Here is a 25,994-nt window from a genome sequence, read left to right on the forward strand (position 1 = left end):
GAATCAAAGCCTCGAGCTGGTCCTCACTCAGCTTCAAGCTTGATCTCCTTCACGAATATGAGAGCGATGGTTGAGATAATGGCTTTGGTTCTCGTGATGGGAAAAACATAGCTATTACTCTAAAGAATATAATGGATATTTGGTTTCTTTAACAATTTTGGGACGGTTGCACCCCTTAAATCAACATTATAGGTACTTTAGCATCTTCTTTCATTTAATAATATTGGGTATCCCTTGAAAAAAATTTATGAGCATTTTTTCCCTTTAATCCTAAATTATGTAAGTAAAAATTGGGTTGTTACATCTTACATTCATTTTGCTTATTTTAAAGACAAATCATTAATACTAATTAATTAGATTTTAAAACTTTTACATTTGTTTTTTAAATTAAAAATATTTTTATTTATATTTACTCATTATTCCACACTAAACTCAATGAAATTAGTAAACCTCCTTTAGCCCTTTAACCAATCATCTTAAATACACACATATAATTAAAGAAAAGTCAATGCAACTTGCGCCATGATCAAGTCTCCCGAAGTCTAAAAACTTAAATGCCCCTCGTATAATGCTTTATCAATTTATCCTCTGCAGTAACTTCTGCTTGTTTTTGAAGAATCGTCTCATCCCTAATCGTTAAAAAAATGAAATAAATAAAATAAAAGAGAACCCAGAGGCGGTTTCAGGAGGCTGCCCTGGTTTGATAATATCTTGATTCTTGATGCCAAAGTTCAAAGCCGCCTTAAATAGTGATCCCATTATCACACTTTCCTCCTCCGCTTCGTTCCCCATCCATGGCGTCTCCCAACATTTCTGTGAAAATAATTGACCTCTGCAAAGTCGCTCCGCCACCATCTTCACGTGAGTACTCTTTCTCTCTCACATTCTTCGACTTGCTTTGTCTCAGAGTTCATCCTGTTGAGCGTCTCTTCTTCTTCTCCGTTCCTCACTTACAGTCTTCTTCCTTCTTCCATTCCATCGTCCCAAAGCTCAAACGCTCCCTCTCTCTCGCTCTTCAACACTTTCTCCCTCTTGCCGGCAACATCGTCTGGCCCTCCGACGACTCACTCAAACCCATCGTCCAATACTCTCTCGGCGACGCAGTCTCTGTTGCCATAGCAGTTTCTGATTCTGATATGACCAATCTCATAGATAACTCTCCTCGTGACGCAATGCAGTCTCGTCCTTTCATACCGAATTTAGAGACACGTGATTCATGTGCTTCCGTTCTTTCCCTGCAAATCACTCTGTTTCCCAACAGCGGATTTTGCATTGGCATGAGCTCACACCATGCCGGTTTAGATGGCAAGTCATCGTTCTTGTTCATCAAGGCCTGGGCTTATCTATGTCGAATAACAGAGGCTCATGATGCAGAGAGTGAATCTTCTTCTTCTGGTTTGCTTCCCCCAGAACTTCAGCCATTATTAGACAGGGAAGTTATCCTCGATCCACGTGGCCTTGCAGTCGCATACATTAATGGGTGGTCAGGTTTTGATCCCACTGGTCAGACTCAGAAGAACAGGCCAAGCTTGAAGATTCTGTCTAACTTGTTCCCGCCGCTAGTGGACGACTCGGCTCGAGCCATATTCCAGCTGAAACGAGGAGATTTAAACAAGATAAAGGAAAGAGTGTTGCAGAACTGGGAGATCAATCACAAGTTGAAAGAAGAAAGAGAAGACTCATCATCAATTTCAAAGCCTCCAACTTTATCAGCATTTGTGCTTACAACTTCTTATGTTCATGTCTGCATTGCCAAAGCCATTGAAAGAACTGAAAATAAGAGAAAGAAACTGTTATTCTGCCTCGTAGCTGATTGTAGGGCCAGGTTAGAGCCTCCAATCCCTGAAAACTACTTTGGGAATTGCGTGATGTCTCATATTATAGAAACACAACCGGATGAGGAATATGGGGTAGTCATGGTTGCTAAGAAAATACACAGAAGGATAACGAAAATACAAAAAGAGAAAGGAGTGCTTGACGGAGCAGAGACACTGTCTACAAGGAGTGTTTCGCGATCTGGAGAAGGAAAGGAAGTTCAATACATAGCAGTAGCCGGGTCGAACCGGTTTGGGGCTTATGAGACTGATTTTGGATGGGGAAGGCCAGAGAAAGTGGACATCATTTCTGGGGATAGAGGTATAGTAATGGCGATGGCAGAGAGCAAAGCTGGTGATGGAGGGGTGGAAGTGGGAATCGTAATGAAGAACCATGTGATGGATCAATTTGCTTCCCTTGTTCGATCAGAGATTGAGTGTATTTGACATGGAGCACGTGATGTGCAGAGATAACGGATCAAGAAAGAAGCCGAGATTATAAAAGCATGTGTTAATGTCTTTTTCACATTTTCAGTTCTACTCCCTCTTCTTTTTCTTTTTATAGGCCAAAATACTGAAAAGTCCGGTTTTGGAAGGGTATTTTTTTTTTCTGGTTAAAAAGCACTTGAAAAGTTGAAATGATTTGATGTTTTAAGGATCCAAGTGTTTTAGGATACGTATGAATGAAAAACTTAAAATTAAACTTTTGAAGAACATGAACGAAGGCGTGGTTCGAAGGGGCGATGAAGGGCATGGTAGAAGAGTGAGCAGGGGAAATAATTTTTGATGGATTAGTAAGACGAGTGGCTAACAAGACCAAGGGTGTCTCATTTTAACAACATCCTTCTCTATCTGCTCTAGCCTTCTCTAATTGAGATTTGATTGAATTCGGTGAATAATATAACTAGCTCAAAAATTGAATGGGAAACAAATTCTTGTTTATTCTTTTTAACTTGAGATCCCAGTACACAAGAATACTATGCTATCTGTACTATTTTCTAGTTTGAAACGGAGCAAAGGAGATAAATGGCAAGTTACAAATATTTTTATTATTTGTGTTAATGGTGGTGACCCAAGGGACGACAGTTTTTTGCTCTTCCATACGTTTCTTCCGTTTCTTCATTGTTGTTCCATTCCATCCTCCTCGAGTTAAACAAAACTTGCCCTCGAGCTAAATTCGGCATCATCGTCAATGTAAACGGATAGATCAGCAACGTTGAAAGTGGCAGACACTCCATAGGAACTAGGCATTTCCACCTTATAAGCATTATTATTGATCTTTTGCATAATCTTGAAGGGACCATCATGTCAGGTCCCACATTAAAGGGACTTGGAGAAGGTCCTGACTATATAAGCAAGTACATTACACACCTTTATGAGCTAGCTTTTTGAGGAGAGAGTAATAGCCCTGTGACGAAGTGGTATCAGAGCCAGACCCGAGTTTGCCCAGTCGATATGCCCCTCTGGTAGGCCACCCGTGATGGGGGCATCACGGATTGGTCGAGAGAGTTGTCAGGTCCCATATTGGAGGGACTTGGGGAGGGTCCTGACTGTAGAAGCGGGTGCACTGTATACCATAATGAGCTAGCTTTTTGGAGAGAGAGTAATGGCCCCGTGACAATCAGCTCTTAGGGACAACTTGGTGTTTGGCTGTTTAGGAAATCATTCCTTTTATAGACGTATCCAAACCAAATCTCCTGCCTTAAAAGTTTACTGTCTCTAATGCTTGTCACATTGAGCCTTATATCTCAAATTCTACTTTTGGATTCACTCGTGGACTTACTCATGCAACTTCTTAATTTCCTTAGCCCTTTAGTTAGCATCAGAGCTATATTGCTGCTTATTAAGTGAAGAGGTCAAGTCTAGCAGACTAAGGGAACGAGTGTCATAAGAAACTTCAAATGAACACTTTATAGTTGCTTGATTAACAGAGTTATTGTAGGAAAATTCAACTTGAGCAAGAATGAGATCTCACTACTTCAAATTCTTCCCCACAAAACTGCGAAAAGATTACCAAGAATCTTGTTTATTGCTTCAATTTGATCGTCTATCTGGGGATAACTAGTGTTGCTAAAATAGAGCTTAGTTCCCATCTTCTTCCATAACATCCACCAAAAGTGGCTAAGAAACTTCACGTTATGATCAAAAGTAATAGTCTTAAGAATGCCATGCAAATAAACAATCTCTTTGAAGTACAAATTTACTACTTGAATAGCATCATTGGTCTTCTAGAATGGAATGAAATAGGCCATTTTTGAAAAATGATCCATAACTACCATGATAGAATCTTTTTGCCTCTGAGTTTGTGGTAAACCCAAAACAAAATTCATGTTCACATCTTCCCAAGGTGCTTCTGAAATTGGCAAAGGCATGTATAATCTAGTATTCTAACCCGTGGATTCGGCCAAGTAGTAAATTCTACATCTCTGTATATGCCTGTTGACACCCCATTCATGTCGAGGCTAGTAAAAGTTCTCCTTCACTAGGTCAATTATTTTAGCTCGTTCGAAATGTCTAGCTAATCCACCATCATGTGCTTCCCAAATTATGGCTTCTCTCAAGGAACCCTGTGGAATGCATAGGGTTTTGTTTCGAAATAGAAACCCATCATGTCTATAAAATTTGTGGAAAGGTTGATTTGCAGCTGCTTCCTATACTCCTTGAAAATCAAGATCATCTTGATACAACTCTTTGACAAGGTCAAACCTAACAACTTTAATCTGCAGTGTTTTGAGCAACACATGTCGACGGCTAAAAGCATTAGCTACGAAGTTTAAAGTTCCAGCCTTATGCTTGATATAAAATGAATAAGACTGTAAGAGTTCACTCCAATGGGCATGTCTATGACTAATCTTCTACTGAGAATTCAAATACTAGAGAGCCTCATGATCAGAGAAAAGTATGAACTCTTTGTTCAAGAAATAATGACTCCAATGTTAGAGAGCTTAAATAATTGCATAAAATTCTTTGTCATAGGTAGAATACCTTAAGCTTGGCATCATTGAGCTTCTCACCAAAAAAGGCAATGGGATGGCCCTCCTAGTTTAAGACAGCACCAATGTCAGTTTTAAAAACATCACAGCTAACTTTAAACACTTAGTCAAAATTAGGAAGAGCTAGGATTGGAGCTTTGGTCAACTTCTTCTTAAGCTCCTTAAAGCTTTTCTAAGCTTGCTCTGTCCATTAAAATTTTTCTCATTTGGTGCAATCTATAAGCGATACAGCAATAGAGCTAAAATTATAGATGAAGCTCCTATAGAAAGAAGCTAATTCATGGAAGCTTTGAACCTCCTGGATATATGTTAGAATTGGCTAGTTGTCAATGGCTACAACTTTGCTTGGATCAACTCGAACACCCTCTATGGTAATGATGTATCCTAGGAACACAACTTTACTAATGAGGAAGGTGCACTTCTTGATATTAGCATAAAGCTTCTATTCTTGCAAGGCTTGCAAAACTTGCCGCAAATGATCTAAGTGCTCTTCTTGACTCTTGCTGTAAATAAGAATATCATCAAAGTACACAATAACAAATTTTTCAATGAAGGGTCTCAATACTTGATTCATTAGGTGCATAAATGTGCTAAGGGCATTCGTTAACCCAAAAGGCATCACATTCCACTCATACAAGCCATCTCTGGTATTGAAAGCGATCTTCCACTCATTTCCTGGCCAAATTTTGATTTGATGGTACCCACTATGAAGGTCAATTTTGGAGAAGATAGTGGCACCATACAACTAGTCTAACATATCATCGAGCTAAGGTATTAAAAACTGATACGTAATTGTGATCTTGTTGATAGCTCGACAGTCAATGCACATTCTCCAACTCCTATTCTTCTTCGGTACTAGAAGAATAGGTACAACATAAGGGCTGACACTTTCTCGAACCAACCTTTTCTTCAACAACTCTTCAACTTGCCATTGGACTTTGGCATGTTCTCGAGGACTCATCTTGTAAGCAGACTTGTGAGGAATGACTACTCTTAGAACAAAGTCAATAGTGTACTGTATGTCTTGCATAGGAGGCAACCCTAGTGGTATCTCATTAAATATTACATCTTGAATTCTAACAGGCATGCCTGTCGTGCATAGCATGTCGATCATATTGCCATGGCCTCCCTAAGAGAAGGTGGCATGCATCCATGGGAACAACATCACACAAAACTTCATCACAATATTGGTTCCTAATAGAAAAAGTTACAAGGCATTGTTTAGAAACTTTTACTTCATTCCCCTTGTTGAGCTAGTGAAGCTTGTAAGTTTGCGGATGATCTTATATTAGCAACTTCAATTTCTCCAACATGTAGTCAGATACTACATTTTCATAGCTTCCACTATCAATGATGACATTGTAAACTTTTCCTTGGCTGTGCAACGAGTGTTAAAAATGTTGTGTCGTAACTAAGGTTCTTCTGTGACTACAGTTGTATGCAAACTTCATCTAAGCACCAATGCTTCTCCCTTATCAGCAAGCATGATATCTTCGTCATATAAGGGATTAGTGCCATAAAACTCAGCATCCTCCTCATCTTCTTCAAGTGCTTCATACTCTTGTCCTTCCTTAATGGTGACAACTCTCTCAGTAGGACAATCTGCAGCAATATAGTTAAATCCTTGGCATTTAAAGCATTTGATTACTTTAGAGCCAGATTCCTTGGCAGTATTGGATGATGGTTTGCAAATAGCACTAGATTACGGCTTGCTTAAGGGATTGGTCTGTTGAAATTCTTCTTTACGGCTTCGGGATAACCCCTGGAGGAAGAAGGCTGGAAAGAGGATCTCCTGGGCATATGCTTATCAACATGCATGGCTAGATGAATTACATCATCCAAAGTCCAATATTGCTGAAGCTAGATTGGATGGCTAATATTAGTGTTTAAGCTTGCAAGGTATTGAGCTATTATTTACTCCTCCTTCTCTTGAATGTCAAACTTCATTATGAGTTATTTAAATTCTCTAGTGTATTCTTCTACAGTTAAAGACCTTTATCAAAGATTTTGCAGCTGGAGAATGTTATCCTGGTGGTAATGATCTGGCAGAAATTTCTTAGTGAGTTGGCGACTCATTTTCTCCCAAGTCTTAATCTTGTGCTTTCTCTTATGTTCTCGCTTTTGTCTAAGGTTTTCCCACCAAATGGAAGCATGTTTCTTGAGTTTGAGGATGACAATCTTGACTTTTTATGCATCTAGAATCTCCTTATATTCAAAGACTTGTTCAATAGTTTGAAGCTAATCTACAAACTCATCTGGCTAGAGTCTTCCCTCAAATTCTAGAATGTCTACTTTGATGTCATTAGGCTAGAATTGTTGTTGTCGTGGACAGCGGCGGTTGTCAGTGGATGACGAACTATTGTTTCTCAAATATCCTTTAATGTTTTCTCTATTATTAATTAACAGAGTTCGCTGCACTTCCACAGTGGCTTCCAACTCTCGTATCCTACGTCTCATCTCTTCCATCTCAACCTTGTGCACACTCTTGCATCTTAGAGGGATTTTTTTTTTTGGAAAATTAGGGTAAACAAGAATTTTGAAAAGATAGGGGCAAGATGGGGATTCCAACAAAAGTTAAGGGTTAAAATGAAAATTATGGAAAATATAGGGGTTAGAGTGTAATTTCAAGAAAATATAGGCATCAAAATGGAATTTAGGTAAAGTCTTGAGGCCAAAGTGGAATTTCTATAAAGTCTTGAGGCCAAAGTGGAATTTCAAAAACTTAAGGGGTTAAAATGAAATTTCAAAAATATTAGAGGTCAATATGGAAATATGAAAAGGTTTGGGGTCAAAATGTAATTTTTGAAAAAATGGCTGATTGGTTAGGGTGATGTGGCAAATGTGATACGTGGCGGATCTTAACTGGATGACCTATTGTTGATTGGTTAGGATGATGATGTAGCGAAAGACATCATCATGATCTTCCTCCAGAAGGCGCATGACGACACGGGAACCGACGGTGAGGCATGTGGAGTTTTGGCGGTGGCACGTGACGGCGTGTGGATGATTTGCCAATAATGAGGAACCTCCTATTCCACATTTTCAGACCTCCTAAGTACGATGGTGATGTCAATTTTTCAAGAAAACGCCTAGATTGCAAATCACAAGGACATTAGGGACTCCTCCTTTGAATTTCTCTTTTTTCCGGCATACTTCCTCAACTATAATTCACTCTCTCACTCTTCGGACCAACTCTAATATCAAAATGGCTCGAAAACCGAATGGGAAACAAATTCTTATTTGTTCTTTTCAACCTGAGATCTTAGCACACAAAAATATTATGCTATTTATATTGTTTTCTAGTTTGAAATGGAGCGAAGAAAATAAATGGCAAGTTACAAATATTTTTATTATCTGTGTTAATGGTGGTGACCCAACGAACAATAGTTTTCTGCTCTTCCATATGTTTTATCCGTTTCTTCACTGTTGTTCCGTTCCAATAACTCTAGTTGTATAGCATGATAATAATCATTTAATTAAATCAAACGACTACAAAATATTTGTTATATAATATTTAAAAAATTAAATTTTAAATTTTTGAAGAGAATACCATGTATTAAAAATATTTTAATCTTGAGAATTGTTTTATAATCCTACCCCTCCATTTTTAATAAAGTTTCCTCTTTAAAATCCTACCTCTTTATTTTTAATTTCTATATAAGACTGCCCTAATCTAAAGACCCAAAAGTGAGGATAAAGACGTTTAATTTAATATTAAACCCCAAAAATTAATTAAAAATTTTGGAAAAAATATGAAAAATGGAGACAAAAAAAACTCGTTTTGCAAAATTACCTGGCCCCACTTTCTTGCTTCCAAACTTGCCCTTTTGGTCAATCTAATGGCCCCAACTAATCTTCTTCCACTCATAACCTGTAACAAACACAAGAAAATCTTGCCACTTGTGGAGGGCTAACTTGCGATGAACAAAGTAATTAAATAAAATGTTTTTTTAAATATATTGATTATTATTCCAGAAATGTCACTGAGTTTTTGGATATTATGAAGGGTTTCAAACTTTGTAAAAAAACTAGTTTGTCAATATAAATGTCAACTCGAACTCTCTTAAAGTTTTGGTGCTTATTCAAAGCGATCTCATCCCATATCATCCCATAATCGAAAAAAAAAAAAAAAATTCGAAACCTTGTCACGGGCGCTTGAATGATTACTTTTAATTATATGTTTAAAAAAATCAATAAATATGCATATTGGTTTGTCTAATAGACGCCAAAAAGGCAACCTTAATTTTGATTTTTGATCATCCACGGCACCGAATCTTTATCAGACGAGACAAGTCTTGAGTTCTTTTTCTTGCACAATTATCCGCTGTCATATATTAAAAAAAACAAAAACAAAAAAACAAAACCCGGCAATCCATGACACCCGCAACGGTATCTCAAGACACCTATATCCAGCATTACCACTTGAGATAGACTTGACTCCATTTGCATTGATTTTAATCCAGCCAGATGGAGGGTGACGCCATATATATTGCGCGGAACAGTTTTAAAATTACTGGACATTTTTACTCATTAATCATTTGTTCAACAATATTCAATATCCTGATTTATATATGTTGCAATTTTTTAACCCTTCAACGTTTAAAAATAGTGAATAAAGCACGCCAGTGTTAAGAAGTTAATTTTAATTATTAATTAATCTAAAAAAATTATAAAAAATAACATAAGAAATTACAAAAAGAAAAGAAAAGTACTTTATAAAAAAATTAATATTAATTAAGTTTTTAAAATAGTATCATAATCTATAAGTTTTCTTTTAAAATTTATAAATCCTCCTTCAAAAGTTTATAACTGTTTGTGTAAAAAAACGAAAAAGCATTCATTTAGAAGTATCAGATGCACTAGTTAAAATGTAAATTTTCAAAGAATGTATAAATCTCAAAATTTAACTTAAAAATTGTGTGAATATTTATAAAACAAATATAATTGTTTTTAATTATTTATTGGTGGTGTTGTCAGTAATTGTGATCCGTTAATTCCCCAGTAGCTAGTTAAATTGGTTTGTCCAAATCATATTTCAGTCTTTTATGTGGTAAAAAATAATATTTATATTATTATATTTATATGTAATTTATGAGATTTAATTGATATTAATTTTTTATAAGATACTTATGTGCAATTTTTTAGGTCTTTTTTTAGATCTTTTTTAAAATTTTTAAGTCAGTTAACTGAAAGTTAATTTTTTTTTAATATTAAGGTACCTAATACACCACTCTCAAATTTTGAAAGGAAAAATTGTATTACATGTAATTTTAGAATACCAGAGAAAAAAAAAATGCCATTTAACTCCAGTTTTATCATTACAGGAAGGGACAAATGATTTCCAGCAATTCATAATATGGCAAGTAGCATTGTGGTTCTTGAGGTTTTTGAAAATGTTGGTCAAAGATGAAATGATTTCTCCAAGACTGTAATTTCCAAATAATGACACCCCAGATTTAGTTGATCCCATCCCATCACTTGGAATTCACGGAAGAACCTATTTTTATTTTATTGTTACGTGAATCATGAAATTGACATAAAGCGAAGCCACAACACTTAGACCCACGTTAAGCTCTGAAGTAAATTCAACCCCCTACAGGGCAAATTCTAATGCGTTACCCAAATTACGTTAGCTTTTCTAAATTTCTTTTGTTTTTTCCGTTTTTTCCCCCAATTACATTGCCCAGAGTTAAATTTGATATAACATGATTGAAATCTTCAGAATTATCAAATTAAATAATCACTAATCTTCTTCTCTATGGTTTCGGCTAACGGATGATTCAGGGTTTATAATCCACTTCTTTCTTGATCAGTCTCTCTGCAAATCTCATCCTATAACAGAGATCAGATAGACTCCATCTCTGTTTGAAACAAGGAAGCAAATCGATCCATCACATTCTTCTTCAAAACGAGTCCAACTTCAACACCTCCATTACCATCTTTACTCTCTGCCAAGGCCATTGTTATATTCTTGTCCACCGAAGTTATCTCCACTTTCTCAGGCCTTCCCCACCCAAAGTCAGTCTCATAAACCCCAAACCGGTTCGACCCGGCCACTGCTATGTACTGAATTTCAATTTCTTCCCCAGATTCCAAAGAATACCTACAAAACAGTGTCTCTGCTCCTTCAAGCGCTCCTCTCTCTCTCTGTATTTTCCTGATCTTTGTGTGTATTTTCTTGGCAACGATGACCACCCCATCACCGTCGTCGGTGAAGTCTTCCTCTCGTGTTTCTATTATGTTGGGCATCACGCAATTTCCAAAATAGTTTTCAGGAATTGGAGGCTCTAACCTTGACCTACAATCAGCTGGGAAACAGAATAACAGTTTCCTTGTCTTGTTCTCGCAAGTTCTTTCAATGGCTTTTGCAATGCAGACCAGAACATAAGATGCTGTAAGTACAAAGGCTGATAAAGTTGGAGGCTTTGAAAGTGATGATGATGAGTCTTCTCTTTCTTCTTCTGTCGCCTTGTGATTGATCTCCCACTTCTGCAACACTCTTTCCTTTATCTTGTTTAGATCTCCTCGTTTCAGCTCGAATATGGCTCGAGCCGAGTCATCCACTATCAGTGGGAACATGTCGGACAGAATCTTCAAGCTTGGCCGGTTCTTCTGAGTCTGACCAGTGGGATCTAAACCTGACCATCCATTAATGTATGCGACTGCAAGGCCACGTGGATCGAGGATAACTTCCCTGTCTAAGAATGGTTGTAGTTCTGGAGGAAGCAAACCAGAAGAAGAAGATTCACTTTCTGCATCATCAGCTTCTGTCATTCGACATAGATAAGCCCAGGCCTTGATGAACATAGATGAAGATTTTCCATCCAAACAGGCATGGTGTGAGCTCATGCCTATGCAAAATCCACTGTTGGGAAACAGAGTGATTTGCAGTGAAAGAGCCGAAGCAGATGAATCACGTGACTCTAAATTCGGTATGAAAGGACGACACTGCACGGCCTCACGAGGAGAGTTATCAATGAGATTGGTCATGTCAGAATCAGACACTGCTATGGTGAGAGAGACTGCGTCGCCGGGAGAGTATTGGGCGATGGGTTTGAGTGAGTCATCGGAGGGCCAGACGATGTTACCGGCGAGAGGAAGAAAGTGATAGAGAACGAGAGAGAGGGAGCGTTTGAGCTTTGGGACGATGGAATGGAAGAAGGAAGAAGAGTTTAAGTGAGGAACAGGGAAGAAGAAGAGACGCTCAACAGGATGAAGTCTAAGCCAAAGCAAGTCGAAGAAGGTGAGAGGGAAAGAGGACTTATGTGAAGATGGTGGCGGAGCGACTTTGCAGACCTCAAGTATTTTCAGAGAGCTATTGGGAGACGCCATGGGAATGAAAGCAGAGAAGTTGGAATCTTTTTTCTTCTTTATATTCTTTTTGTTTTTCCACTTTTGATAACCAAGGGGCTTTAGCGTCCAGATTGTAGAACCTCTTGGTTCACTTAAATTTTATTTTATTCAAAACTAATGAAAGTCAGCACAAAGGAAAGATCGATGATGAAGGCATAGAATACGCTAGGATCCAGATTATCCCAACCATTCAAGGGGCTCTGGAATCAGGGCGAGGTGATTATTCACGCATTTCACACCTTTTTTAAAAAAAATATGATTAAGGTGTAAGAATATTTAAAATAATTTTTTTTAGGGTTAAAGTTCAATTTTACTTCTATATTTATTTTTTAAGAGCGCTAAGCATTTTATATTTTTTAATAAGGCAATTTTACTTCTGAACTATTTTTAAAACCCTTTAGTTTGTCAACCATTAATTTTTCTATTTTCTACTGGTGTGATATGTGTGTAGGATTGATGCACAGTGATGTATAAGACTTTGATCACGTTCTTTAGTGCTAATTTCCTTTGAACTCTTTTTCTAGGAGCACAGTATTAAGAATTTTAAATTCTTTTTTTTAAAAAAACACTAGGCACCTCTTGTTAAAATAAAATTTAATAAATATTATTAAAATATTAAGTATTTTAATATTTAATAATTTATAGATTATTTAAATATTCATTCAAAATTTATAAATTACTTTTTAAATATTAACAACTGAAACTAAAATTTCATAAATTTAGAAATAACTTTTTATTTTTTATATATCAATCTTCAATATTCTTTTCGAGATAGTGCCCAAATCGTTTCGCCTTTTATGCTATTGAAACTTATTGATATTTTTAATATTAGTTAAGTTTCTTAAATTTGTAGGTCATTTTCTGTAATTTTTTTTGTCAATTAACAATTTTTCTTTAAAATATTGCACTATCAAAATATAATACTCTCTGTACGTTGTAATGTTAGGAGTAAAATTAGAAACATGACAAATTAGGATTAATAATGTGCCAACAAAAATATTTATTTGAAAGATATCGCTTATTCTATTAATACGTGTAACATTCTAAGTTTTCAATCTGGGAATTTTAAGTGTTTAGAAGGTTATATTGATAAAAGTAAGTGATTTTTGATTAATGATGCTTTTAGAAGATTAATGTAGCTAATAGATCATTAGACAGACTTAGAAGAGAATTAGATCGAAGTTCGAGCGGGCCATGGCATAGAGAGAGGTTCCATTTGTGTCTGGGGCTCTATGTGCCATACACCGCGGTGGATGCACCAATGCACCATAGCGTATGTTCAAAAATCTACATATATCATGGCTGCTAGGGCACAACCTTGCGATCAATTTGGAAGGATTGGGAACAAGATTCACCTTTGGGTAAGTTCCATATTCCCTTTTCTTCTCCTTTGTGTGAAATTTTTGACTTTTCAAGGCAATAAGGGCTGTGATTTCGATTTTCTTAGGTTTAGACTGAACCGATTAACTTAGTTAAGGTCTTGGGCAGTTAAATTAAGCCTCTAACCCTAGGTTTATGGGTTTTGTATGGATTTGAAATTTTTTATTGAGGTTTTGAATGAATCATAGGTATAATTTGAAAGTTTTGGAATAATGTGGATAAATGGTTGATGATACTGGGGTGTTTGAATGTTGAATAGGATTGTTGGAGTGCATTGGAAGGGTTGATGTTGTTAAATAAGAATTATGGGTGTAATGAGTACTAGAAATCTAGTGATTTTGGGTTTTAATTAGAGTGATAATTGATAATTATCACTTAATTCTCATGTGTCATAGTGCATGTGGAACGTGTGGAGTGAATGTTAGACTACAGTAACCCTTTTTGTGACAAAAGATTTGAGGCAACGTAATAATTTATACTATTTGATTAAAGTGCTTAATTGTCTGTGAGTAGATATGTAAATTGTCTACATGTGTTTTGAAAGTCTTACATATTGCAAAATACTGTTTTTATGCATTTGAAATGATTTTTAAACAATGAAAATAGTGAAAACCCCTTATATAAGTTAAACATAGTTTGGATATAAATACGTGGTATGTATGGTATGTATGAGCATGATCATGATAGGGGGTGAGAGTTTACTCATAGAAAAAAGTAGTGGAAGACCATATGGCATACATCTCCTTAGTACCTAGTAAGATATAGTGTTCGAGATTATCTCCTTAGTATCTAAGTGGGATACGGTGATAGAGATTGACACTCCTTGCATAAGTGATGCAGTGTTAGAGTAACGACACCCCTATTTATGTAATCATAGTCGGGAGTGGGATAGGACACCTTTGACCTGGTAATCCTATCACTAAAGGTGAGTTTAGGCCATTATGAATGTACACTTAGTCCAAGAGCCTATGGTTTCAATCGGGTTGATATGGAGGCTCAGACGGTAGAATAATTATGCTAGAGTGGGAAATGACTTATGTTTATAAAAAGGATATGTTTAAATATGCTCAATGTATATTTTTGAAGAATATAAGCTTTACTCGCTTCTAATTGTGCATGTTAATTGATAGTAGTAAATTATTCTGTTATTGAGATGTTTATTTCACCTTATAGTTATATTTTACAAGTGAGGGTCCTAGTAGGGCCAAAGGGAAGGAAGGAATGACCAAAGAGTAAAGAGCTTCATTTGTATAGCTCTTCCTTTTTATGTTTTGGTTTTGTAACGAATATGTTGTGAAATTTATGCTAACTTAGGATTTCATGCATGTTTTTAATCACTTGCATAAAAATTCATGGAATGCGTGCATATCACGGCCTAATTGATGTGCTTGTGGTTAAATGATTGTGAACGGCCAAGATACTAGTACAAGTGATATACTTGTGTTAATTTTGTGTTGTAATGGTTAAAATGACATTTATGATGATTGTTATCCACCCTTTTATATTATTGTGAATTCAGGGTTTGGTAATCATTGTGTATATGGATTGTTATTTATGTGTTATAATTGGCTTGTCAAGTTGTGTGTTGTCCATTTGAATTGGTCCAAGTGTTTCCGGAGCTTTTAGCACTAGGTTATGTGTTTTGGACATCCTTGTGTGTGTTATGTGGTGAAAATAGACCATTTTGGGTTAGAATATCTAACTTTTTAATATTTAAGAATTTGGGTGTAAGACCAATCCCAATAGCTAGAGGGCTCAAAAGGCTATGAGTAGACACTTGAATCACTCAAATCAGACATCGGATAGCAAAATAACATGCTTTGAAAGTTGATCTGGGTTGTTGTAATGATAGTAGGTACATGCCATAGCACATGTGCTAGGGAGAGCGTGGCTCTTTGTGCCACCTGCTGCAACAAGAAAAGGCTTGTGCCACAATGGACAGGCAAAATTTTGGAATTTTCTAGATTGTTCTAATTGTGCTTTTAAGTGTTATGTTTTTCCATGCTTCTGTTACCTTGTTTAAGTTGTTCTAAACTAAGGTTTGAGCTCAAATGAGTTTTGAAAAAGGATTTTCTTGGAATCTCAGTATTTTAAATTATTTATCTTTAAATCCTTGGATTGTGATGACTTTTTTTTTAGATATTTTAATTAATCCTAATTATCATAATGGTATATTAGAGTGTTGTCTTAATAATGTCAAGGCAAACATTATAATATGCTGCAGAAAAAGTTATCAAACAAGAGAAAAATGGAGAGATGAGAAGGGAAAAATTTCTTCATCAATTTGGAGGTCCATTCCCTTCATTTTTAATACAAAATTAAAAAATATTAAAAATATTAATATATTATATTGGGTGGAGTAATGTTTTAAATAATGATATTTAAATTATTAAATATTAAAATACTTAATATTTTAACAGTATTTGTTAATTTTTTTTAATAAGACTTCAGGGTATCCAATGCTCATAGAAAAAGACTTCAGGGTACTGAGCACTCTTAGAAAAAGAGTTTAAGGAGAAATTAGTACTAAGTAATATGGTCAAAGTCTTACATGTCACCATGTGTTGGCCCCACGCACATGCCACATCAACTAAAAATAAAAAAAATTAATAGTTGGCTAACAGAAGGGGTTTTTGCTCCTAAAAAAAATAGCATAGGGATAAAATTTTCCAACTTAAGAGTAAAAAGTGCCTAGCACTCTTAAAACACAAGGACAAAATTGAATCTTAACTTGATTTTTTTTATATCTTTAAATCAACGATAGTACATAAGCGCTCATTAACATTATAAAAGAAGTTAACATTTTCTAATGAATTATATTCTATTTTTGAAAATTAACAGGTCAACATTAGCATTTGGCCTATTTTAATGAATTGGGATGTTCGTTAATTTAATGATATTAAAAGCTTTTGAAAAAAAAGTTTATGATAATTTTGCACTTGAAACCCAAAAAAATCATGTTAAGATGATTAATGAATTAAAAGCTCCTATTTTTATTTTCAATGGCTATGATTTTCAATGTTTTGATTTTTAATTCTATTTAGAGGACATAGAGACACTATTTGTTCTGGTCCTATTAATAGGCATCTCAATTATTATTATGTTTATTTTTATCATTTTATTTTAAAACTATATATTTAATAGTGGAAACTTATTGAATTTTAGATAGAATTAATGAGATATAATATTTTCTTAATTTAAGTAAAAATGTTAAAAATAATTTATAAATAAGACCAAATGGAAGAAGTAAATCACAATCCTTTGCTTTGGCTCTGATGACAACTAGTGACCTCAGTGATGTGACTTTAATGATTGGACCACCATTTGATCTCTAGCATTATCGCTAGTGATTGGTGGTGGTTGTTGGTGATAGGTGAATTTTGTTTTTCTAAAAAAAGTAAGGTATACTTTTATTATTTTGTACCTAAACTTATTTTTAATTTGATTTTTTGATCCTATTGAGTAATTTCAAAACATTTTGATGCTTTATTGCAATCCCTTAAGATCGAGGGGCGTTAATGATATTCTCCTAAAACAAAACAAAGAAGGAAAGAATGTAAGGTAAGCTTTTGACCAGGCCAAGCTCTTATTGGCTGAGCGTATGGACTAAGTTAAATGAACGTATATGTGGAATGTTAAAATTGCTTTGTTAGTTTAGAAAGTGTATTACAATGAAGGGCTCTACAAGCAAATTTAGAAGGGAACTGCCAAGTAACAAGAGGAAGGTAGGATGTGAATAAATAGTTAAAATGTCACAAACTAAAAAGTATTCATTTGGCATAATATTAATGTCAAATGGTCACATCTTTCCATGTATTATACAAAATATGAATAATCAGCCATAATATATATATATATATATATGACTTGTAAATAATATATGATTTACTATAGATTTTTTGACACACTGATAAATTGTTTACTCTCTACATAACCCTTGTATAATAAAATGGAAATAACTAGTGACGAACCTAGAAAAATAAATTTATGAGGGCATAATTTACGTATAAAATAAATATCAATTTTTTTTAAAAAATAATTTAAATATCTATTAAATTATATTAAGGGTATGAGTTAATAAAATTAAATTCTAAAAAACAACTCATATAACATACCATTATAATAACATAAAAGACTCTTATATATATATATATATATATTAGAATCATGCATTTTTAATTTTAATTAAATAAAATTTATATACTTCTTTTGCATAGTAGAGAATTTTGTGATAAATTTTTTATACACAATTTTTTCCCTAAATTATTACTTTTTCATTTTTAAAACTATCACTCCCTATGGCCCCTAGAATATAATATAGGACATTTTTCTAGAACTTTACTTAATGCAAAATATTGGCTAGTGAGTACGTTATATATATATATATATATATTGTGTTTGTGTGTGTGTGTGTGTTTCAATTATACCCTTTACTTCATTATATTTCACTTAAGTAATTAATGAGGGTGTTTTAGATGAGACAAATGTTATATTTAGGGTTATGGGTCATTTTTGCCCCCTCAACTATACATGAAAGGTCACTAATGATCCTAAACTAATTGTGAGTCAATTATGTCCCTCAAATTTTAAAATTTGAATCTCTATGGCCCTCACGTTAAATCTCCCTTTTCTACCATTAATAGGTCCTACCTGCTAGTATGTTTTATATTTTTCATCAATCTTTCTCTCTCTCCGCTTCTCACTTCTCTCTTTCTCTCTCTCTTTGCTCGCACAAACTACTCTGAATATGGATTATCCTATACATGTTTATCTAGTTTCCTTCTTTGGCTAAGTCCATGTCAAGCCTCTTCTCAAACTTGGCTAGCGCTTAGCCTCAAAGGGTTGCTTATCACATTTTGCACCTTAGAAAGCTAAGCTAAACAGATGAAGCAAGCTAATGATATCTCTAACAAGTTGAGTCCTCTCTCTCCTCTACTTTCTTTCTCCCTCTTCTCGTCCTCTCCTCCTCCCTCCCTTTCTTCCTCATCCTCATCCAACGACAACTCTTCTTTCAACTTCATCCTCCTCCTTATGTTTCTTTGTATCCTTTATTCTCCCATCTCTAAAGTAGCAGAAGCCCCCACTTTCCTCTGTGAAAAATGCATAAGCACTAAAATTGTCACTTAAAACAACACCTTCCACATCAACATTAGAAGCCTCCATGATTCCTTAACTTCCTACACCACTGCCATATTGAATCTTGTGTTGGGATGACATCATCAAGTACTATAAGCTTGTCATCATGATTGTTATTTAGGTTATTAGAAGATGTGGATGGGTTTGGTTCAGTGGCAGATGTCAACCATAATAAAACTAAGCCAATGTCATTAGAGAACATCAACATGAGCTGGTAGTCATCAAACTTATCAAACCCAAAACAGGCTTCGGCACCACCAACCAAGTTTCAATATTCCTTGAGAACATTGTATTGTGGTGGGCGATGGAATCTCTCATATATTGTTGATGACACCCCTAGAGTTTTGAAGAGAAGTTGAGGATAAAGTCTTTCAAACTTATCGCTTGCTAGTAACTTGGTTAGTATGTGAGTTTGACTTCAAGTCATGGGTTTGATTTAGCATATTTCCTTAAAAGTCAATGATATATATATAAAAGGAAGATTAGATGGATAGGTGGAGATGGGAGATGAGTTGACAAAGAGGGGTAAGGTGTAAAAAAAAAATAAAGTGGGCCCCACCATTATATTTTATTATTAAAAATATTAAATAAAGCTAGGTCAAGTAAAAAGTAGGGCCTAGTAATGGATTTTTTTGGTCACATTGACATGAAGGGTATAGAGATTTAGATTTTAAAAGTTGAGAGAAGTAATTAACCTACAGTTGAGTTTAGCATCATTAATGACCTTTTATGTACAGTTGAGAGATAAAAATGACCATTAACTTTTATATTTATTCCACTCAAGTGTATAATTGAAAAGATGTGAAAATTTCTAGAAAATCAAGTTTTAACCAATTTTTTTTAAAAAAATAAATAGGTTAACAAATACTTATATTATCATTTGGAGAAAGTACTATTTAAGGCTATGAATGGAAGATTAAAATTTTATATGAGGATAAGTGAAATTTTTTAAAGTGCGGGGGCAAATGCAAAATTTTAAGGGGGCAACTAAAATTATTAAAAATTCATTCTAGATTATTTTTTCTTTTGGGTTGTGGGGACAATTAGCCCCACTATGATGAGCATGGGTACATCTTTGGAAATAACATTTAGTTGTCTTATATTACCATAAATTAAGGGAATGAATTTAATTCTCATTGAAGTTATCTCATGAATATATATAAAATAGCTATATATAAGAAATTCAAAAATTGTTATACAGTATCATATCCTATATTTGACTATATCTATATGTATCTTTTTATAGTTTTAATATACAATTAGAATAATATCTCAACTACTTAGGCCCACTTCAACACTCCCCCTTAAGTTGATGCATGCATATCTATCATGCCCAACTTAATAATTGCATTCTGATATGCTTCTATTGATATTGCCTTTATGAGGACATCTGTTCGCAGATTTTGGGACTGTACAAGCAAGAAAATGATTATGTTTTGATCAATTTTTTTCTCAAATAAAATGGCAATCGAATTCCACATGCTTGGCATAGTCATTCTATACAAGGTTACAAGCAATCTTAGTTGCAAACTTATTATCACAATGAAATTGCATGAGTTTGGTGTATTTGATCACCAAGTCTTCTAGAATGCCTTTAATCTACAAGAATTTGCATCCCTATTAGCCATACCCCTATACTCAACTTCTGCTCATCATGCAACCGCCTTTTTTTTTCTTGCTTTACTAGATGACAAGATTACCACCTGTAATTGTGAAGTATCCATATGGACACTGTTGAACCTTAGTTTTGATGATTACAAAATAAGAGAAATTTGTGTATTGAAGGTTTAATAAGTAAAAATTAATAGCTTGAATTGGAATTGGTAGTCTTAGCTTTACATTTTGACTCTCAAGCCTTATTCCTAAATAGGTACTCTTATTCCCAAATACATACCTTTATTCTAAAATAAGTATCTCATTCCTAAATAGCCAAGAAACACTTTTCTTGTATCTATTCCTATAGTGTTTCTTTTTAAGTATTAAGTATTTGACTTTACTTAATTTCTTAAGGATCTATTATATTACTTAAAAGGTGTCTCAATTGATCTTAGAATTAAAAATCCAATTTCTAAGAGCCTTTGTAATTTTTGTGTTAAGGTCGTTATTCTAGAATAGGCACCTTATTTTGGAATAGCTTATTCCTATATCTAATCCTTATTACTGAGTAACTACTCTTTTGCATCTTTAGGAATAACTTAATTAAGAATAGATGTCCTTATTTATGAATAGTAGTTGCTTTTCACCAAACTTGTTCTTGACACACTATTTGTTTATTCAGGAATAGCTTATTTGGTAATAGCATTTTTTATTCCCAAATAAAGCTCTTCAGTTCATTGTATGCGTAAAAATCTTCTAATATAAGAGTGATACTCTAAAAGAACCCTCTCTATAAATTTGGTTGAGCAGTTCTTCAATATTTCGGAATAAATATGAAGATTTATGCTCTATTTTTGTAATGGATTCTAGATTTGCTCGAAGCTTCTATAATTATTATTTCTTTCATTTTCTTTGAGTTGTGTTAGCTCTTTAATCATCCTAGAAACCATTTAAACACAACTTCAGATTGGATTAAAGACTTATTGCTCTTATTCTAAAAATCCTTATTCCCAATTGGCTTCATTCTTTTAAAATAATCTCTCACCTATTTATCAAAACATTTATTGTAAAAGGATGTTACTTTCCTTATTCGCCTTGAAAGAGAAACTCTACCATAAAAAACTATGCCATTGCCTCTTTTTGAAGAAAGCTTAGAAGAGAGAAGATGATGACTTTAATGGCTATATTCATGAGTCTAACAAATCATTTAAGAAGCCTAGCTAAAATTAGAAGCATTTATGAAGATGGTGAACAAAAACATACACGAATGAACAACGCGAGCTATCTCATTTATTGTTTCACTAATTTTATGAATTTATATTCATTACAAGTGAGCTTCATTAATTGCAAATTAACAATTTGATAGAGTATTAGATAGAAGTACTTCATTCATGAACTTACTTTGTTTATCCTTATTTGTCACACTTGGAACAAAGGATTTTAAGCTTCGAGAGTTCAAGGGGTATTGATCATTACCTTTGTAAGGGGGAGTAATGAAAACTTAAACCAAGGGCCTAAATTAATCTTAGTGAAGTTAATGCAGAAAATCTCAAGTGGTACTTAAAGATTGGATGTACACTGAAGTTGTTGGAGTTGAACTAGGATAAATGATTAGTGCAAGCTTCTCTTACATACTCTCAGGCATTTGATAATATCTTTCTATCTCATACTTTATTACCACATTTATTAGTCAAATTTTTATAAAACCTAATTCACCCCTTTCTTGGTGAAAACATTCAATTGATATTAGAGCCTGGTTGCTTAAATTTAACTTAACTATTAAAGGACAAAAATTCTACTAATGACTACTTTTGCATATGATAAACTTAGAGAAAGATTGTCCACAACTAGACCACCAACCTTTAAGGGCAAGGACTATCTGTTCTAGAAAATCTAAATGATGATGTATCTTGAAGCACTAGATATATAAATGCTTGTCATCATCGCCAAAGGCCCATACATTCTAATGATAGTTAGAAATGATGGGGTAATAAGAGAGAATAGAAAAGATAAATAGAGTGACATTGATAAGTAGCTTGTCAATTTGAATGCCAAGGCTAAGCTCACTATAGCTTATACTCTCAATCATGCCAAATATTATTGTGTCACGACTGTATAATGGCCAAGGAAATGTGGGATGCATTAAGGCAAGCTTGCAAAAGAACTGATGGAGTGAAAGAGAATAGAAAGAGTAGTCTTATACATGAGTATGAGACTTTCAAAATGAAAGACATAAACTATCAAAGATATGTAAATCAGATTCACGCATATCATCAACTATATGATGGATCTAAGGAAGACATATACCTAGATTAAACAAGTCAGGAAACTTCTCAAAAGTCTTCTAATGGAGTGGCAACCTAAATCATAGCAATTACTAAAGCTTAAGGAGCTCCAATGAGATTTCTAGCACCACTATTTAGAAGGTTGGAAGAACATAAGCCCACTCTCTTAGAATTCAAAGAAGAGATGGATGAGAAAAAAAGGGATTGCTCTTAAATTTGTAGAAGAAGACTTAGAAGAAGAATGTAATTAAGATGAGGAATTCATTATGATGGTTTGAAGGTTTAAAAATTTCTACAATGATAAAAGATACTTTCTAAGGGGATTATCTAACAACAAGAAAAGATCAAAAGGAACCCCTTACATGCTACAAGTCTAAGAAGCCTAGCTATATCAAATGGTATTGTCCTTAATGGTAGAAGAGATAAGAAAAGGAAGATAAGAAAAAGAAAAAGAAAGCTTTCACTATGTGGGGAGATAGCTCCTCAGAAGATGAAGAAACAGCTAATTTGTGTCTTATTGCACAAAAAGAGGGAGAAGATAATATGATTGTATCACAATTAGATTAGGTAAATTTAGATATACTCCAAGATGAATATAATGTTCTATTCCATCTATTTGAAGAGAAATGTAAACAACTTTTATGTGCTAAGTAATAATTGCTTATCTAATACAAATTATATATTATGTAATACTTACTTATGGTTGCAAGTAATAGTTAATGGTAGAGAGTTATTATATTACTGAGATTTTTATCTCACCCCAATAGTTACATTTTTATAGGTTACAGTGGTGATCAAGGCAAGGGAAAGATTTAGGACTGGTGTAGTGTGCTGTTGCTATGAAATCTCTGAATTTTGTGTAATGAACACTACTCTTGTGTATATAAGTTGCCATAGGGTATGTATGCATGTTTAAAGTTGGAATTGTTAGAAATTGTTGTGAATTTTGATAAATCTTAGCCCATATATGTAAATGTGTGGTGAAATAGAAACAGAGGCTAAGATTTAGTTGTGAACATATTATAAATATGCTAGTGGTGAATATAAAGTGAATTTGTTATGAAATTGTGGTGATTATGGCTTATAGTGCATCATTGCACTTTTTGGTAAAAAGTTTATGTTTGTGGAAATGGTGATTATGGTTAGTATCACGTTGCAATGCATGACACAAAAAGGGTTAGCTCATGGCCTTGTGCCACATGTCGCAGCACATATGGTGCATGCCACGGCTCATGCCGTAATTTTTGACTTTGTATATTCATTTTAAAGGCATGCAATGAATATAATGAATGCATATGTTTGGTTTCGACTGTGTATTGCTCTGATATGTCAAGGTTTTTGATAATTTTGAAAATTTAGTCTTTAGCTTAAGCTTTTCAAATAAAGCAACTGAATATAGTTTGGTTATGTTATGGTGGCTATATTAATTTTTTCCTATATCTAGTGGATATAGGGGAAGGTTACACTCAGCCCGTTTCCCTTCCTTTTACACTACTACTTGTAGAACTTGAAAAAAAATGTAAACAACTATGGGTGATATCAAAATCTTAGTAAACAATATAATTTATTTAAAATAACATAAATAACCATATAAAAGTAAACAAAACCAAAATACTAGCTTATATATATATATATATCAATAGAACATAATCTTTCTTTTGTGAACTTTTCACACATTCATATACCATAACATGATCATCTATCAATCAATTCTCCAAGCTTCCTGACACAAAACCGTAGGCTCAACTGGATCAATCACATATTGACTCGAGCACATCAGTGTTAGAACCACCTAGCCAAAGGTATTCGATCCCACTTTCAAGTTATGGTTTCCCTCGTTTCACATACTTGTGATAGAGGCATCATTGACTCTTGACTGCACGCAAATGGGCACTAAGGAATTGCTAGACTACTAAAAAATCTCATGGTAACAGTCCCAATATAATGTTGTACCAAATTACCTATGGTACTGGCTTGTAAAATGCTGCATGTCCCATGGTACTAGCCTAATCATATGAATTTGTTTGACTCACATCTCCATACACACATATTCATACATACTCTGAGTGAACTCTTACCCTCTATGATCATGTTGTTCACACATATCAATCACTATTTTCATAATTTCCATAATATACTCATATATAAATACATTCATTAAAAATTTACAATCTAATAGAAGTTCTGTAAATATTCCCAAATCATATTGCATGCCAAAATCATTTATAATGCAAAATCATGCACCTAGAACACTATTATCAAAATCATAGCTTTACATTTGCACATTCATTTCTACACAATTATAATAGCTAAATAACATAAACTATATAGTTACTTCAACCTTTCTATTAAAAAAAAAGATTTACCTGTGTTTCACAATCTTACTCAAATTTCTTCCCACTATTAACACGTGACATATAAGAATCTGTAAAAAATCAGCAACCAAAGTCAATTGTCTTATTGACCAAAAGTGCTTATTAAAGTATTTCAACTCTTAAACACTATCACTTCCTCTATTCATGTTCATTTTCACCTTTTATACCTAATTATTTCTCATTACAAGCATTAACATACTTCTCCCTAATTCTCACCTATTCTTCTCTCTTTAAACTAGGTCAATTTGAACCTATATTTTTAAAGTTTTATCATTCTGACTCAAACCAGTCATAAGGTCCTAGTTTAGTTTTAAAGAACCTTTCTATTACTATAGGGTAAGAAACCTTAAAACTTTCAAATTCAATTTCTCAGTAGTTTAAATTGAGTGAAAATAAGGTAGAATCGGATACTAAGGCAGTACAAGACTTACCTGATAAGTAATAGATCAAAAATATCATCTTTACTCTTGAAGTTCGTTGCCTTAACAAAGCTCCTCTTCCTCCTCTCCCTCTTATGCTTCTTTCTCTATTTCTTTTCTATTTTTCATGAGCAAGGCACATTCTAATTCACTAAGTTTTTGCACAATGCGCCATGGCACATCTAGCTTCAGCTGTAACACGTGGCACAGTGAGGGAATTCCTCAATATGCTCATACGCTTTGCTTCGCAATGCCATTGTTCCACTCACAGACCTAGGAGACCACCTATATGCAAAGAGGATACTTGGTCTGAATAGAGGTATGGTAGGCCCTATTTTGTGTGACTAGAAGTCCTAGTTCAAGTGTAGAGGTTGCTTCACTAGGTGAAATCAGGAATGCATGAGCATGAGCATGATGAGATTGATGAGAATGAATTCTTGCATATACATATGACATTGTTTTTACTAAAACACATGCTACTTTATCTCCTGTTTATAATTTTTCTTACTAACTAATAATTGGAGTTATATTTGAGTTACTAGGACATATGTCTTACTTCATTACCTCTATATACAAGTAAAGAGAGCACGAGAAGGTCGAGAAAGGAAGCGAGGAAAGAATAACCTCAATTGGTAGTGGTATG

General features: G+C 34.2%; 2 protein-coding genes across 2 annotated transcripts; one reads left to right on the plus strand and one right to left on the minus strand.

Moving 5' to 3' along the window:
* Nucleotides 1-626: 626 nt before the first annotated feature.
* Nucleotides 627-2,469, plus strand: LOC129292507 (phenolic glucoside malonyltransferase 1-like). The gene has a single exon (XM_054930063.1). The coding sequence runs from the start codon at nt 795-797 to the stop codon at nt 2,259-2,261; it is 1,467 nt and encodes a 488-aa protein (XP_054786038.1). The 5' UTR covers nt 627-794; the 3' UTR covers nt 2,262-2,469.
* A 7,793-nt stretch (nt 2,470-10,262) lies between these two features.
* LOC129290782 (malonyl-CoA:anthocyanidin 5-O-glucoside-6''-O-malonyltransferase-like) lies at nt 10,263-12,322 on the minus strand. Its single transcript, XM_054927775.1, has one exon. The coding sequence runs from the start codon at nt 12,137-12,139 to the stop codon at nt 10,652-10,654; it is 1,488 nt and encodes a 495-aa protein (XP_054783750.1). The 5' UTR covers nt 12,140-12,322; the 3' UTR covers nt 10,263-10,651.
* Between the last annotated feature and the right edge of the window lie 13,672 nt (nt 12,323-25,994).

This window comes from Prosopis cineraria, unplaced genomic scaffold (assembly GCF_029017545.1).
Source record: "Prosopis cineraria cultivar Desert tree isolate PC_DT_omini unplaced genomic scaffold, ASM2901754v1 PC1, whole genome shotgun sequence".
Lineage (NCBI taxonomy): Eukaryota > Viridiplantae > Streptophyta > Magnoliopsida > Fabales > Fabaceae > Prosopis > Prosopis cineraria.

Coding starts and splice junctions, on each gene's coding strand:
- LOC129292507 (XM_054930063.1), top strand. CDS start 795: ATGGCGTCTCCCAACATTTCTGTGAAAATAATTGACCTCTGCAAAGTC.
- LOC129290782 (XM_054927775.1), bottom strand. CDS start 12,139: ATGGCGTCTCCCAATAGCTCTCTGAAAATACTTGAGGTCTGCAAAGTC.